We start from the raw sequence: 17,273 nt of genomic DNA, 5'->3' as shown, positions 1-17,273 counted from the left end.
AATTGGGATGAACGTATTATTGGTTCTGGCTTTAAAAACATAAAAACAAAACAAAATGCTGCATTTTTTTTCCTGATAGGGCTGGCGCAATAGCACAGCAGGTAGGGAGTTTGTCTTGCACGTGGCTGACCCAGGTTCGATTTATTTGTCTCTCTCGGGAGAGCCGGCAAGCTACTGAGAGTATCCTGCCCGCACGTAGAGCCTGGCAAACTCCCTGCGGTGTATTCGATATGCCAAAAACAGAACAAGTCTCACAATGGAGATCTTACTGGTGTCTGCTCGAGCAAATTGATGAACAACAGGACAGTGCTACAGTGCTACCAAGTGGAAATTAAATGACTTATATATTGATATTTACTTTGGAGGTACTTAAGGATTACTCCAGGCTCTATGCTGCTGTTGGTGGGGGATGTTCCCTCTGGTGTTCAGGGGACCAGGGACGAGGGCCCTGCATATGACCAACCCTGGTTTGCATCCCTTGCACCATCACGATTCTCTCCTGAATACAAACACAGAAACAGCCCAAACAACCCCACATCCTTGGTGGAGATAGCCCATCATGTCCCCCCACACCCCCCACCTTGTCCCCACCAGCTTTACTGAAATAAATTTTATTGCAGTTGTTCTCTATGCACTTCCACCTTTGCCATAACTATGCTCTTCTTTTAGGCTAAAGCGATCATTGATGCACAATAGGAAAAAACAAACAATGTGTTCCATACTTGCGTGTGTGTGTGTAGGGGGTAGGGGTGGGTGTGGTTAATTTTAGGGGATCAGAGTACACTCTATCAATGTTTAAGGTTGTACTGGCCTTCCTCAAGTCAAATTTCTCTGCAAGATACCTTCACTTACCTTCTTCCAAACAAAATTCCTCGCTCTGCTTTGAAACTCACTATTTTTAGGGAGGGGGGGGACGGGGGGGGTTAGCTTCTTAGCACAAAAGTTACTTTTACTGGAAAAAAAAAGTTGCTTTTACAGAAGCTTCAAAAATACCCACCTCAATTGCTGCCATTTCCCCTATGATTTAAAATTCCTTCTAACCCTCTAATCTCATCTGTAAGATTTTATTCCCTAAATTCTTAGTGTTAATTCTAGTACATTGAGAATTGTTACAGAAAACAAAGACTAATCAAAAAATGTGATTGATAGCTCACTTATAGTCTGGGCACAGGATTGAGAATTAGAATATTCATGAACACCAGAATGTAACACTGCTTGACTATAGATGCTACATGATCGCTTAATAAATTAAAATGATTTACTCACACCTAAAAGTAACAGTAGCCAAGCAACCAACTGTTTGTAAATTTTTTCGGGGGGGGGGGGGGGGTGGCGCGGCCGTTGGTCCTCAGGGGAGGTTACTCCTGGCAGCTCGACTGACTATATGGCATGCCAGGGATTGAACCTAGGCTGGCTAGGCGCAAGACCAGGGCTCTATTGCTTCTCTACTGCCCTAAAAATATCATTTGTCCCTAAAACCTTTTCCACAGGAAAAAAGCAAATGATCAACAAAAATCTGATCAAATAACCTAAGTTTAAGAATAATGTGAGGGTGGGAGATTGTTCAACTTATTGTCATGGCACATAACCCAGGGTAGATTCCTGGCACCTTAAGGCCACCTGAGAATTGCCAAGGTGATCCTAGTGGACGTCTTGACACCACAGGGTCTCAGCAGTATGGTATTCTTAGACTCTAGCTCTGAGCTACTGGTCCTATTGACCAAGCATTAATGGAAGTGGATCCTGACTCCCCTTAGCAAAGCTTGGAGGAAACTGCATACACAAAACAAAAGGGAATTACTCAACAGAGGCATGTTATAAAGCTGATCTTTGTAGTACTAAAGGAAAAAAAAAAGGTCTGAGGGTTACATAGGATCTTCAAATAAACTATTAGTTTATTACCTTTCTAACAAGAATTAAAAATTATCTAACATACCAACTCTAAATGTTAACTTTAGGAAAAGACAAAATGCAAAGAAATGCAAGGTCAACTGTCTAAATAAACAGGTAAATTGGAATGGCACCAAGACCTTGAAGATTACCTCCAGTATTTCCAGGACCTAATGATTTTTACTCTTAACAAACTCAACTCTTTAAAATGAAGATGCAGTATCATTCTGTCGATAGGCTCTGATCACGGTCAAATGACAAAGTGTTTTATTTGCGGTGCCAGGGACTGAACCCAGGGCTTTATGCATGTATATGCTCTGTTGTATTTTCTTTATGCATGTAAATGCTCTGTTGTATTTTCACAGCACTTCCAGCCATTCCCAGAAAGCAATGATTTTAACAGATGGGTTCACCTAAGTTAGCATATACTACTTAGAATTAAAAAACCCCACTATAAAGAAATAGAATTTTAGCTGATGCAGAACCACTGAGACAAGCTGGTTCACAAAAAAAAAACAAACCAAAAAAAACAAAAAACACCCAAAAACCCAAAAACCACAAACCACGGCCATATCCTCAGGAATAACTGTTAAAAAAAAAACAAACCAAAAAACAAAACAGCAGCATCGTAGAACATTCTACGTAGAACATACCAACATCGTAGAACATACCAACGACCAGGTATTCATTTTTACACTAAAGAATCACTATAATCACTGTTCTCCAACTGTAAATGTTTTGCTTTGTAATTAGAAACACACTCTAGTAAAGAAAAAAAAATATACTTGGAGAAGTCACTGCTTTTTATTGGGGGATTTTGGGGCCACACTTGCTGACTGCTTATTCTTGGTTCTACACTCAGGGATCACTCCGTGTGTGTGTGTGTGTGTGTGTGTGTGTAAGAGGGGGGTGCGAAGAGAGGAAGTGTTGAGGGGGTTTATGTGGTGCCAGGGATTAAACCGTGACAGCCGAGTGCAAAGTAAACAAAGTACCCATCACTCTGTCTGCTGTTCATAGCATTTATTATAATGCTTGATATACTGTTTTTCTTATCATTATTTTCTTTTTCACGCATGCAAATGTCATTTAACATAATTCTATCACTTACCTGTTTTACTTTGCAGTGATATCAAGACAACAAATTTCTGCTTGACACTCTGGAAAAATAATCTTTTCCAAAGTATGCCATATTGCCCCAAGTAGTTTTTTCACCCAAAAGTTAAAGTACATCAAATAAGTAACGGGAACTTTTGCTCTAGTCTAGAATTTCACCTATACAATTTAGGCTACGAAAATATTTAACTGTGACAAATCCAGGTAATATTCAAAGTTATATATGCCAGTGAGGATATTTTTAGCTTCAATTACTTATTTCTTGACAAGAATTTTTAAGTACTTCCTTGCGTATCACAAATGTAAGACATGCACTGGTCTTGATACAACTAAAAGTGTGTTCTTGTTCAATTATTCTCCACTTCAGGGTAATAAAAAGAAAATGTAGAACATACCCATTTTCTTATAGTACTCTTCCCAAGCCTTGGTATAATCAACCTGTCCAGCTGGAGCTGGATTCTGCTGATCACCTTGTTTAAGAAAAATATAACAAAAATTAGTTTAAGGTTTTAGAGACAATTTTGCAAGGCATGATCCGAAACATAGTTTAACCCCAATTTCCCATGTCATCTACTTAGGCATGTGAGATTGGACTCTGGAGCCCCCAAGCACTGCAGGACTGAACATCACTATGGCGCCAGACTAGTACCAGGAGAGTGACCCCCAGAGTCCCACTCGGAAGGCCCAAAGAATGTATAGTTAGGGAAATGGTGCCATGTGTTGGAGCACATGCTTTAATACATCAGAGGCTGCTGGGGTTGTGGTCCAAAAATAAATCAACTAATAAAAGCACATTAGAAGTGGTGAAGTGATAAGCAGTACAATGAGTAGGGTGCTTGCCTTGGATGCAGCTGACCCAAGTTTTATCTCTGGCACCTAAGGAGTGATCTCTGAGTGCAGAGCCAGGAATAGGCTCTAAGCACTGCCACCCCCCACTCCCACCCAGAACATAACCCCCCCCCCAAAAACACCCACAAACCCCACCTGCCCCCACAGAAAGACACATGTTTACTTAAGTATATGTGAAGTTATTCCCGAGCACCAACAGCTGAAAGCCATAAGCAATGACAACTCAACTGTCATTGCTTATGGATCAACAGTTGACCCTGGTTTGACCCCTAGCATTGCCTATGATATTCTGAGCACATAGCCAGGAGTAAGCCTGAAACATTGCCAAGTATGTGGCACCAACTCCCTGAACCTCACACTCCTATTGGATGGGTGGTTGAATGAGGCAGATAATCGATGGATCTTAATCTTATTATAACCCCAGGGAACACTGACTTCATTGACTAAAACATTGACTTACATTGGTCTTAAATAGTTCTGAAAGACTAATGGTAATGGATGTGGAAATACATGATAGGGTAATTCAACAACTGGGGGCAGTTAGGTGTGGGAAGGAGAAAAAACACATCAGCTAATGGACCCTTATTTTGGCAAGATTTGTAACTTTCATGTAAGCACAATGATTTCAAAGCAACCTGTTACCTGCATTATTAGAAACCATATAGCACATTTGTTTCATGCTTAACTCACAACAGGGTTTCATTTTCATACACAAAATAAATTCTTTATTGTTACCTTGTCCATTAGTTTGGGTTGCAGCGGGTGCACCAGCAGGAGCTGCAGGAGGTGGCTGTGCTTGCTGTTGATAATAGTGAGCATAATAAGCAGCCCAGGCTGCTGAATTTGGATCTGTTCCCGCCTTAGCTAAAATTAACAAACACAAGTTAAAGGTTTGCCTCAAAGTCCTTTCATTGACACCCGTACCCTTTATGGCAAGTACAACTCAGAAGTATGGAAATCTGAAAGTGTTCTAGTGCCTTGCCTCTCTGTACTATCCCTTCTCTTTATTTTCATTGCTACTATTCATTTTTACTATTGAGAAGTGAAGCAATGAGATTAAGTGATAGCAGCCCAATGATGTTTCACAGAAACTGTCACCGAATATCGACAATATCAATTATACCAGAAGTAATTTAACACCGACAATCTTTTAGGCAAATAGTTCCTTCTTTCTTCAAGGCAAAAAGCTGTAAGCCATAATCACAAATCAATTCTTTACAAGAAAAAATAATTTTCTTTTTGCTTTTTTTGGGCAGTCACACCCGGCGAAGCACAGGGGTTACTCCTGGCCCATACAGGATGCTGGGAATCGAACCTCAGTCAGCCGTGTGCAAGGCAAACACCTTACCCACTGTGCTATTGCTCCAGTCCCTCACAAATCAATTCTTACAGTAGTGACTTTACTTCTACACCAAATGGAAAAAATATTGTAACAGACCACGTGTTTCTGACATTTTTCTGAATCATGCAACATACCCAATTACTGCTCAGAAGGCATTCTGTAGCTTTAAGTGACTATGTATTAAAGACCTCAATTTTACCAAACTAGACATCTCTGAAATGGCAAGGTTCTTCTGCTTAATCTTATCTCAAAATAGCTTGCAGAAAATAAACAAAAATTCTTCCAATCTTTTTTTGGTTTTGGGTCACAGCTGGCAATATTCAGGGCTTACACCTGGTAGGGCTTGGGGAATCATATAATGTAATCAAGTCCAGTTGGCTGTGCACAAGACAAGCTCCTCCTCTGATGTTTCTCTGGTCCCAAGACAAACCCCATCCTTGCATGTTTGGATTTTAGTACGTACTTATGCTCTTGCATAAGTGGTAACTATGGCTGTTTGGTGACTCTCATGTTGTTTCATCATATTCCAAAGAGCACACTTGTACAAATTAAGTATGCCGTAATACAGGACACCATTCAAATACAGAATTTTAAATTAAATTCACAACTTTTCATTTAGTTTAAAGAATTGCTGTACTCGAGCAAAATGCTGAGGGGACCATGTAGTGCCACAGATCAAACTCAGGACTTAGAATGTTCTCTACCATTTGGGTCACATTCCTGGTCCCAATAATAAGTTTGGTTTTATTAAGATACAGGATTTGTGGATAGGAAACACAATTTCATTCTCTTCCTGGAAACTACTCCAGTGAAAAAGGCTGAAAAAGTAGGCAGTGAGTAATGAGACATCAAAGTAAATTTCAGGTGGTTTTGATTTATGGTCCCTTGACCATGATGTGTATGTTGGCGACAAGGGATAGTACAGCAAAGGCGCTTGTCTTGCATGCAGTCAACCTGGAGTTAGATCGTTCACCATATATAGTACTCTGCAGGAATGATCCCTGAGGCCCTCTGGTGTAGCTCCATAACAATGCAAAAATAAAATACCTATAGGATGGGAGAACCTGTGACTCAATAGAGTAAAATGAGTGCAGTGAATATAGACTATGTAAACCCAACAGTAGATGATGATACATTGGGGAGGAATAAAGGAAAGGGAGAAGGAAAATGGAAGAGGGCGGGCTGAAAAGATAGTATATTAAATAAGGTGCTTGCCTTATACAGGGCTCAATCCTTGGCATCCCATATGGTCCTAAGCCCCACCATAAGAGATCCCTAACCCTTGATCATTGCTGTGTGGGGCCCCCAAACAAACCAACAAACCAACTACAAATGTGTATGTGGTAGGAGATAGTACAGGAAGTAAGGTACATGCCTTGTATGCAGCTGACCTTGCTTTGAATCCCTGAGCACTGCCAGGGGACAAGCTGTGCCCCAACCACCCTGTTCCCCTGGCAAAAAACAACAGGAATGGCAACTAATACAGATTATATTTGCATTTTGTACCTGGATCAGGAGGCGCTTGTTGCTGCCAATGTGGATACGCATTTCCCCACCCTTGGGGCGCATAGGGGGCTGGAGGACCACTGGAAAACATTAAGTATAAGAATACATTTTACCAAAGGCAAGAAACCCGGGGGGGGGGACCCCAGAACTAAACCCAAAACTTACTGAGGAGCGGGACCAGGTGGTCCTGGATTATACGGTGCAGGGTTGTATGGGCCCATTGGAGTTCCAGGTCCTGGTGGTCCAGGAGGCCCATGTGGGCCTGGGACACCATGGGGCCCATGGGGTACAGGTGGCCCTAACGGATTTACTGGGCCCTGGAAAAAAAAAAGAAAGAAAAGAGGGGGATAAATAAGTTTCTCACTCACCATATTCACATGTATAAATCAAAACCCTTCTTTACCTGCTATTTAAGTCATAACAATCTATTATTTACTATTTCTTAAGCTTTACTTTCTAGTTTTAAATTGTGAGAAAGGATCAAATATAAGTCCTTATCTGTGACTTTTCTTTCTCTGCATCTACTTCATATTCCAAACATTTATAATTTTAACACCATAATTTTCTGAATTACCCAGAAATCACAAGTCATGTCATAAATGATTAGCAACGGAGTAAAACTAGATCTTGCTCATAAACTAAACCCACAACTAGAATCCCATTTAGATCAGAATTTAAACTCCTTTGCTCTTTTGCCTTTATACTTTTCTAATACAAAAATTCCCTTTCCCAGATTGTTAGACTAGAACTATGTATGTAATGTAAACAGGTGGAGAGCATAAACAAGTAGTCTACCTTTGAAAATGTCCTAGATTATCATCAATCTGCGTCCTAGGCTTTGCGAGTATTTATTTTTAATTTTATATTTTAGGGTTTTTGGGTCACCTACTACTGTTTAGGACTAACTCCTGGTAACTGGGAAACTGAACAGTATGTGGTGCCAAGACCAAACCCAGGATGGTGTCCACATAAACGCTTATTTTTTATTTGGAGGTAAGGCTACACTCTGTATTGCTGGGGGTGGGTTATACATTACAAAAGAATAGAGGGGCTGGTTTCCAACTGAGCCATATCCTTTACATATACATGGAATGCATCAGATTTATCTCTGCCTCACCGGGGTAAGAACAAACAACCTTTAATAGAAGCGAACTGCTATTAACTATCTCCTTCAAGTACATTTTAAAACGCTGTACACACATGAACATCTTACTCCCAAGTAATATCCTCTTATTTACCCATACTCAAACATAAATTTATGAATACTTGAAACTAATTAGGTCGTTTTTACTTTCAGATAATATATTCTGCTTGATACATCTTTTATGGGATGACAGCTACAATTTTAAATAAGAAATCTGGCATTTTCTGTGTAATTCAGAAACACTGTAATAGGAATATGCTATAAATTAAAGCTTAAGGCATACTCACACCAATCTTTTCTTCAATGAGTTGCCGAGCATAATCTATTTGCTGTGGAGTCCCACGAATTGTGAATAACTTCATATTAGGATCCGCATTAGGTGGAGGATTTCTCTGAAGTTCTATTCTTGCACCAGACTGTTGGCTTATACTTTTTATGGTTTCACCTCCTAAAAATTAAAAATCATATTCTATAAGGATCTGGAGACGGGAAGCTACGCAAAATCAACTAATTCCAGGGAATGGGGCTGTGGTTTACTATTAAAGTGTATGTATGAGGTTGGGAGGTTTGAGCCCTAGCATTATAAAATAAACAAACAAAAAAAGGGTCACAATTAAATGAGACAAAAAAAAAAGTTGACTCATCTGATACCATTCTAAAACTTTTCTTTAGTCTGTACTTTTAAATCAAATACATAAAAAATTGTTTCTCTCCACTGAAATCTTTAGTAAAAGGCGAAAGCTGGAGCGATAGCACAGTGGCAGGGCGTTTGCCTTGCACGCAGCCAACACGGCCGACCCAAGTTCGATTCCTCCGCCCCTCTCTGAGAGCCCGGCAAGCTACCGAGAGTATCTCGCCCGCACGGCAGAGCCTGGCAAGCTACCCGTGACATATTCAATATGCCAAACACAGTAACAACAAAGTCTCCAATGGAGATGTTACTGGGCCCGCTCGAGCAAATCGACGAACAACGGGAGGACCGTGACATAAAACAGTTCATGCTCCTTTCAGACGTTGTTGTGTCCGAAGGTTAAAATTGGATACAAGGCTGGAGGTAGAGTATAGGGATTGAAGCACTTGTCTGTCTATGACCAGCCCTGGCTCAATCTTGTATCACTCTTCTGCCTGGGTGGGGAGCTGAGTGGGGAGCAATACCGCCTCCAAATTGGAGAGAGGGGTGGGGCTGGAGCAATAGCACAGCGGGTAGGGCGTTTGCCTTACACGCAGCCAACATGGCCGATCCAGGTTCGATTCCCAGCATCCCATATGGTCCCCCAAGCACCGCCAGGAGTAGTTCCTGAGCGCATGAGCCAGGAGTAACCCCTGAGTATCGACGGGTGTGACCCCAAAAGCAAAAACAAACAAAAACAAAAACACCCTTTGAGAAGGGGGGCGTTCTGGGCCGTCCTTCACGCCCGACCGAGGTCACCGGCTGCCCCCCACGAGCGGCTCTCCGGCACGGCCACGACTCCAGAGCACAGAAACCAATCTCTTAACTATCTAACTTTTAATAGAAATACTTCCAGGGTTAATAAGTGAAACAGCAGAAATCCAAAAATCATTTTATTCTTAAACCAAGCTGTAGAAAGCAAATCATTTCACAACACTGTTTCAGCATATCTGATTGGGGGGGGGGGGGTCGTAAACTCTAAACAATAATTGTGTATCTTCTATCGAAACAATGTATCTAGTCAAAGTAGATAGAGTATTAACTAGAACTCATCTACCTCACAGGAATTGGGGGGGGGTGGGAGGTGGGGTTCACGGTTAAAAATAAGTATTGGTAAAGGGAAATGTGTTTGATACTTACATGACTGAGACCTAAACCCGAAAGCTCTGTAACTTTTCCCACAGTGATTCAATAAAGAAATAAACTATTAAAAAAAAAAAACCACCCTTTGAGTAAAAAGAACTTTCCTCATTAAGTTGTTGGCCTCTGTTAGATGTCAATATGATTCAAAATCCATTTAAAATTACAAGTGTATCACATTACGCTTTAATTATTCCATTATGAACACCTTTCTACTAAACTACACTGACCAAAAAAGGGTCACGGTTACTTTTTAAACAGAAGTTTCCAGAAAACTAGTGTTAAATTTTTAGCCATACATTAAAACAGTGAAAGGTAAAAATACTTGCCTTTTCCTATTATTAATCCAGTTTTTCCAGTTGGTACAATGAAATTAAATTCCTGTAGTCCACCAGGTGGTCCCATATTCCAGTTGCCTTGACCTCTACCTCTTCCTCGACCACCAGGTCCAGGTCCACCAGGATTACCAGCCTAAAAGATAAGGAAATGAGAGTGAGCACAGAATAAACATCTCTTCCCCCCCTTCTGTTCTGGGGCACACTCAGCAGTGCTCAATATTTGATGCCAGGGATTAAACCCATGTTGGCTGCATGCAAAGCAAGTGCATTTTTTAAAATGTGGTAAAATCATTAATTACATTCCTACATTTTCATTTTCCTAACTCAGATAAAGTGATACTGGGAAATTACTGAGCCCACATAATCAGCAATTATTACCTATTTTAAAAAATGGACAAGTGATAAAGTTGTACACCTATATTCTTTCTATTCCACCTCAAAGCAACACTAATTGTTAACAAAGCACCATCAAATTCCAATATAAAAAATAAGGTTAATTGAAGATGAGAAACATTTTCAGATTTGACGAAGGAAAAAGAAAACTATTTAACAGGGCCGTTATACACGGTTGGTGGTGCTAGGGACCATGAGGAGAAATCTGGCAGTGCCTAGGTATTTCTCCAGGTCTTGCTGTGCTCTCTTTCCTCTAAGGTATTGTCCTGGCACAGAAGGACAAGTATTAAAAGAGAGAAAAATAATCAACAATAATAATGTTTTATCAAACCTGAACACTTCGAAGAAGGTCTGTAATAATTTCTGCAGCATGTTGACATCTATCTGGAGGTCCTGTTATTTGTGCTATTCTATCAGGTGTTGTTCCATCATCTTTAGTACAAAGAAAGAAAACAAGTTCAATTAACTTAGCATTGAAATTCGAAAGATCAAAGATAACTATTACCAATTACCAATATCACAAACATTAAGTACATACATATACTCACCTGGCTTAAACTGAATTCGAACCCCAGCATCATTTTGTATTTTTTTGATCATCTCTCCATTTCTTCCTATTACAATGCCAACAGCAAATCTTGGAATGGGGACCTTATAAAAAAAAATACACACTTATTAAGAAAGCTATTCCCTAAAAACCAGAATGCCTCCTATAATTAAAGAACACACAGTACCATGAAAACAAAACAGGCATTATATTTTAGAGTAGAAAAGTAGAATAAAAGGGGACAATATGTTTGAGAAAACAAAAAAAAAAATGAGGAAAAGCTACTATGGATTAGTATACAATTATTTTTACTTACATCTATCCCTTCATTTCCTCCTATTCTTGATCCATACTCATTTCGAACTTCTCTGAAACCACCTTGATCACGAATCAACTCTAACACCATTTCTTTGGCTTGCTGAAAGAGAAACAAAAAGAAAAACAAAAAACAAAACCCCACTCTATTTAGAATATGTCTCAATCCCCTGTAATTATTCATGCATATCTTGCCCATTCTGTCCATCCCAAAGTCTTTTGTGGTAAAATATAAACTTTAAAGTTTACTTGAACTTTGTATGGATCTCCTGTAATCCTAAGAGGTTTGTCAGCACCAGTGTTCTGCGGTCCATCTTGAATCATAACCATTTTAACGCCAGCCCTTTCCTGTTAATCACAGAATTCATAAGAATTAACAATGAAAGCATGGAAAGAAAGTGGCTTTAGAAACAGAAAGTATTAATTTCACAAACATAATACCTGAAGTTGTTTAATAGTTTCTCCACCCTTTCCAATAACTAATCCTGCCTTGCTAGCTGGAATCATGATTTCTTGAACTGCATTTCCAGGTCCATCACCATGATGGAAGCCAGGGGCTGGTCTTCCTTTCTCAACAATCTGGTCCAATAACCGTTTTGCTGATCTAGTAAAAGAATTTAATGGTAGTAGTAAAATCAAAGACTTTTTCAAATTCAGATGGAAAATGTTTAATACAATCACTTCCTCCCACTCCAACCGAGTTTTAGGGAGCTGCAAGCTAAATATTAATTAAAAGAATATTACTATGCAGTAGTAAATATGCAGTACTTTTTCAAGGTTTTCAATTTCCAGTTATGCGAACAGCTCAAAGTTTCTAATAAGCAATACCTTACTTCTGAAAGTTATCACAATAAAGCTTTTCTTCATGAGTTAAATAATTCATCATGTTTTAAAAATGTATTTTGTTCATTCACATGTTAACATTTATAAACTAATACCTAGACGTGAACTCCTGGCATATACAAATCTAGGTAATGATATTTCACTACTAAATAAAACAGACAAAATGATAGTAATTGTGGTTTAACTTTATATAGTCTATGATATAAATTACATGACTTAGCAAATGCTTAAAAAAAAAAAATCAAAGAAAAATAACGCGAGGGCTGGAAAGAGAGTCCAGTGGCCGTGGCACTGCCTTGCATGCAGAAAATCCAGGCTCAATATCCGCCATTCCGTACGGTATTCTGAACATGGCAGGAGTAAGCCCTAAGCTTGGCTGGGTGGCCCCAAAACAAAAAAGTGAAGGAATGCTCTGTGATGCATTCTTATGTTTCACTTAAGGGAGCTCTTTATTCCTTACTGACATTAAGGAAATGGGAGACTAAAAACATCTGGGTAAAAATGTTCCAGGGGACAAAAAGACAAAATAGAGTATAAAATACTTGCCTTGTATGTAGCTGGCACCTAGTACCATCCTGAGGCCTCATGGTCCCTCAACACAACCCTCACCACCAAACACCCTGGGAGTTGCCCTAAAGCATCCCTAAGTGCTCCCTCTGTCCCCCAAGTTCTAGAGAACAGAAAATGCAAAAAATTTAAATAAATCTGGGGCTCTGAGAAAAGATAAGAAACTCAAGACAACCAATATCGCGACTGTATTACAAGAAGACTGTTGTTGGACACAGTTGTAACTGGACATAGGCTACAAAATGGCAGTTCACAATTAAAATTAAAATTATAAAACAGTATAGATCAGAAGCTCCCAAACTCACATGGGCTCAGCATCATCTTCTCAGAAAGAAAATTACGCTGTGCTTCACTGGAAAGCTACCTTGTTTACACCAACACTGCAATTTGTGTTAAGTCACATCTAAGGGTGAGCCACTTGTGTGCCACTGGCATGATCACCAACGTCAACATATTAAACAAGTAAACAAAATACTTCCCAATTGCATGAGAGGCCACTACTCCTGTACCATCACATGCTGGGTGGGGAGAGAGGAGTATCATTCACTCTGGGAAACCCTGTAGGTATAGATGGCTGCGAAGAGTTCAGATTCTTTATAGATTAAGGGGAAAAGAAACATCAACACACAAAAGCAAAGAGAGAATAAAGGGGAGTGCCCTGCCACAGTCATGGGGAGGGGGTGATGGAATGTGGGTGGTCGGAGGGATACTGGGATCATTGGTGGTGAAAAATAGGCACTGGTGGAGAGATGTGGTGGAGAGATGGGTACTCGATCATTTTATGACTGAAACGCAAGCATAAAAGTTTTTAAGTATGTAACTGTACCTCACGGTGATTCACTAATAAAAAAGATAAAAAAAGCAGCAAGATTGGGAATAAGTATTTTCAACAACCTACTGCCCAAGATGTCTAAGAGATATCCAAGTATTAGGAAGTTGAAAATGAATGTTGAATCTATGAGGTAAAGAAGAGAAAATGGAAATAAATTTTATTTTACAAATTTATTTTAAATTTTCCAGATTTATTTACAAATTTACACGTCTGTAAATCAGGTTATTTTAGTTAATGAATAAAATAATCCATTTAGATTCTGTGAGGATTGAATTTTGTGTCACATTCATGCTGAGATCAAAAGATAAGGCAGGGCAATCAAAAGACTGAGAAAAGATTAAAGCCAGGCCTCCGAGTTCAAGAGAAAATGAAAACAAAGGCACACAACAGGTCAAGTATGGCTACCTTGTTTAAGAAGTTGTGAAACAAAGAGAGAAGGGGGCAGGAGAAATAGTACAGCAGGGAGGGCTTTTTTGCCCTGTACACAGCCAACCCCGATTTGATCCCTGGTACCACATATGATCTCCTAAGTCCTACTGGATGTGATCCCTAAGTACAGAGCCAGGAGTAAACCTTGAGCACCACTGTGTGTGTGTTTGGGGATGGGGGGCAGGGAGAAAAAGCAGCAAGGTTATAGCTCAAAGGGTTCCATGGCACATAGTACCCTGAACACCTCCACGTGTAGGTGTCCCCATCCCCCCCGCCCCGGGCAAAGCAAGATACCTTACAGGGGTTAAAGTGCTTGTCATGCACATGTAGACCCTAATCCAATCCCCAGTATCACATATGACCACCTCCCTCACGGCGAGCAATCTCAAGCAAAGACTGGAACAGTCTGAGTACCAATAGGTTTAGCCCAACCCCCAACTTCCATGTGGGGCTTAGGGTTGATTTTCATTAAGATGGAAGGAAAAAGTTGGCAAAACCCTCCATGACATTGAAGCTAATGGTATCTTCAAAGATGCCACGCCACTGGCCGAGCAAGTGAAAACAGAGATAGATAAATGGGACTATCTTAAACTAAGAAGCTTCTGCACCTCCAAAGAAACAGTGACCAAAATACAAAGACAGTCTACAGAATGGGAAAGGATATTCACCGAATACACATCTGACAAGGGGTTGATATCCAGGATATACAAAATACTGGTTAAACTCCACAAGAAGAAAACATCCAACCCCATCCAAAAATGGGGCAATGAAATGAACAGAAACTTTCTCAAAGAAGAAATCCGAATGGCAAAAAAGCACATGAGAAAATGCTCTACATCATTAATCATCAGGGAGATGCAGATCAAAACCACAATGAGATACCATCTCACACCTCAGAGACTGGCCCACATTCAAAAGAACAAAAGCAACCGATGCTGGCGTGGATGTGGCGAGAAAGGGACACTCCTTCACTGTTGGTGGGAATGTCCACTGGTTCAGCCCTTCTGGAAAACAGTATGGACGATTCTCAAAAAATTAGAAATTGAGCTCCCATTTGACCCAGCAATACCACTCCTGGGAATATATCCCAGAGAGGCAAAAATGTATAGTCGAAGTGACATCTGCACTTGTTTGTTCATTGCAGCACTCTTTACAATAGCCAGAAACTGGAAGAAACCTGAATGCCCAAGAACAGATGACTGGTTAAAGAAACTTTGGTACATCTACACAATGGAGTACTATGTAGCTGTTAGAAAAGATGAAGTCATGAAATTTACATACAAGTGGTACAATATGGAAAGTATCATGCTAAGCGAAATGAGTCAGAAAGAGAGGGATAGACATAGAAAGATTGCATTCATCTGGGGGATATAAAGTAACAAAGTATGAGATTAATACCCAAGAATAGCTGAGATCAGCACCAGGAGGATTACTCCATAACTTAGAGGCCAGCCGGGTATCCTAGAGGAAAGGGCAGTTCAGATAGAGAAGGGAGCACCAAATAAAGGATGTTTGGAGGATCCTCCCAGGAGGAGAGATGCATGTCGAAAGTAGACTATGGACTGAACATGTTTGCCACTCAATGCCTCTTTTGCAGACCACAACACCCAAAAGGAGAGAGAGAACACAGGGGATTGCCCTGCCACAGAGACAGGGGGGATGGGGAGATGGGGGTGGGAGGGATATTATCCATGGTGGTAGAAAGTGGGCACTGGTGGAGGGATGGGTATCTGATCATTGTATAATTGAAACCAAAGCACAAAAAATTATAAATCTACAACTTTAAAAAAAATAAAATAAAATAAAGGGAAAAAAAAAAGGGGAAATAACCTTAATACCAAGCTAGTGCCTTACCAAATAAACACTAGTTAATATTTAAAAAAAAAAAAAAAGATGGAAGGAAATCTCAAGTATATTTGTATGCTGTTAAGAGTTCAGAATCAATGCCTTTTAGAAGGAGGGCGCTGACATTAAGCACAGACACATACTCATACTTACTGAACAGATTCTGGTGTGCCAGTTAACATACAAGATCTTTCTGGAAGGCCACCACTGTCTAGAAATTAAAACAGAAAAAAAAAATTCAGGCCAAAGAACAGGCAGCATCAATTTTATCAGCAACATAAATGAAAGTTACTGTCCAATCATTAAAAAAAAAAATAGCACAAGAAAAGAAAAATTTACCAGGTGCAATCTGAATCTTGCATCCAGATTCCTGCTGTATGCGTGAGATCTGTTCCCCTCCTCTACCAATTACTAGTAGAAAAAAAGGGAAAATTAGTTGCACAAAGATTATGTAAAATTAAAGACTGTTATTAAAGTACTCTTAGTAATGTTTCCAAGCCTTAAAGATTAGGTTACTTACTAAATCCAACCATTCCATCTGGTACTTTGTATTCTTCTGTCATTACAGACCTGCTATGAAAGAACAAAATATTTATTTCAAAGAAAGATCATTTCTTTACATGTGAAAGATAATCCTATTAAAAAGGGAAGTTTAGGTGTCACAGTGCATAGTAAATTGAGTAAGGCGCTTGCTTGGTATGTGGTTTACGTGGGTTCATTCCCTGGCAACCCATTTAATCCAACCCATTCAAGTTTTCCAAGCCCACCAGGACTGCTCTCTGAGTGTAGAGCCAGGGGTAAGCCCTGAGCATTGCTGGGTATGGTTAACATTAAGCAAAATTAATTTGGGGGCAGGAGAGATAATACAGTGAGTAGGGTTACACAAGAACTCTACTCATGTACATGGGAACTCTTGATTTGACCTCAACATTCCATATGATTATGAGCACCGCCAGAAGCAATTCCTGGGTGCAGAGCCAGGAGTAACCCTGAGCATCACTGGAAATGACCCGAAAAATCAATTAAAAAAAAAATCTAAAAAAATGTAGTAGCTAAAGTGAGAATCTTAATTAAGGGGTCATATCAAGTCAGTAGAGTAGGGTAAGATGACAGAACTGTGAAATATAAACTACAGTGAAGTCGAGGAAGGAATTCAGGGTTGATTATTTCAATCTTTTAGTTCACAATGGCTTTTCTAAAATGTGGCTAATTCCATTCTACCACATTACAAGTGTATCTTAACAAAAGGAAAAGTGGCCATCTATATCACCTTTTTAAATCGAGGGAAATCAACTATAGGCACAAAAAGAAATGCAGACTACTTTATACACTAAATATTACATACAATTCAGATAAAACTGGCAAAGTAGTTTATGAAAAGCATTTAACAATACCTTTGCTGTTGATGCATCGGCGGTAACTGTGTTCCAAAAGCTACCCAAAAATTAAAATATTTTTATTTAGCAATACAATCAAACAATTTCAAAATCTTCCTGACATAGGCAACACC

The 17,273-nt window shown here is 39.7% G+C and overlaps 1 protein-coding gene across 7 annotated transcripts in view; it reads right to left on the bottom strand.

Moving 5' to 3' along the window:
* The window catches only part of FUBP1 (far upstream element binding protein 1), a 32,675-nt gene that overhangs the window by 6,274 nt on the left and 9,128 nt on the right, over positions 1 to 17,273 (bottom strand). For 4 of the 7 annotated variants that reach the window (XM_056123761.1, XM_056123762.1, XM_056123757.1 and 1 more), the window contains 15 exons: positions 17,158 to 17,197; positions 16,284 to 16,333; positions 16,103 to 16,174; positions 15,917 to 15,974; positions 11,689 to 11,851; positions 11,497 to 11,595; positions 11,249 to 11,350; positions 10,934 to 11,036; positions 10,717 to 10,817; positions 9,984 to 10,125; positions 8,132 to 8,292; positions 6,866 to 7,017; positions 6,701 to 6,780; positions 4,588 to 4,716; positions 3,399 to 3,473 (listed from right to left, as the gene is read on the bottom strand). In XM_056123761.1, coding sequence (XP_055979736.1) covers positions 3,399 to 3,473; positions 4,588 to 4,716; positions 6,701 to 6,780; positions 6,866 to 7,017; positions 8,132 to 8,292; positions 9,984 to 10,125; positions 10,717 to 10,817; positions 10,934 to 11,036; positions 11,249 to 11,350; positions 11,497 to 11,595; positions 11,689 to 11,851; positions 15,917 to 15,974; positions 16,103 to 16,174; positions 16,284 to 16,333; positions 17,158 to 17,197 — 1,527 coding nt within the window. Of the gene's footprint in view, positions 1 to 3,398; positions 3,474 to 4,587; positions 4,717 to 6,700; positions 6,781 to 6,865; positions 7,018 to 8,131; positions 8,293 to 9,983; positions 10,126 to 10,716; positions 10,818 to 10,933; positions 11,037 to 11,248; positions 11,351 to 11,496; positions 11,596 to 11,688; positions 11,852 to 15,916; positions 15,975 to 16,102; positions 16,175 to 16,283; positions 16,337 to 17,157; positions 17,198 to 17,273 lie in introns of all 7 variants that reach the window. The other 3 variants (XM_056123758.1, XM_056123756.1, XM_056123759.1) reach the window with 1 other exon arrangement.

The sequence above is a fragment of the Sorex fumeus genome, unplaced genomic scaffold (genome assembly GCF_029834395.1).
Source record: "Sorex fumeus unplaced genomic scaffold, SorFum_2.1 ptg000047l, whole genome shotgun sequence".
NCBI lineage: Eukaryota > Metazoa > Chordata > Mammalia > Eulipotyphla > Soricidae > Sorex > Sorex fumeus.
Note: the sequence above shows the minus strand (reverse complement) of the source record. Positions and strands in the feature narration are given on the sequence as shown.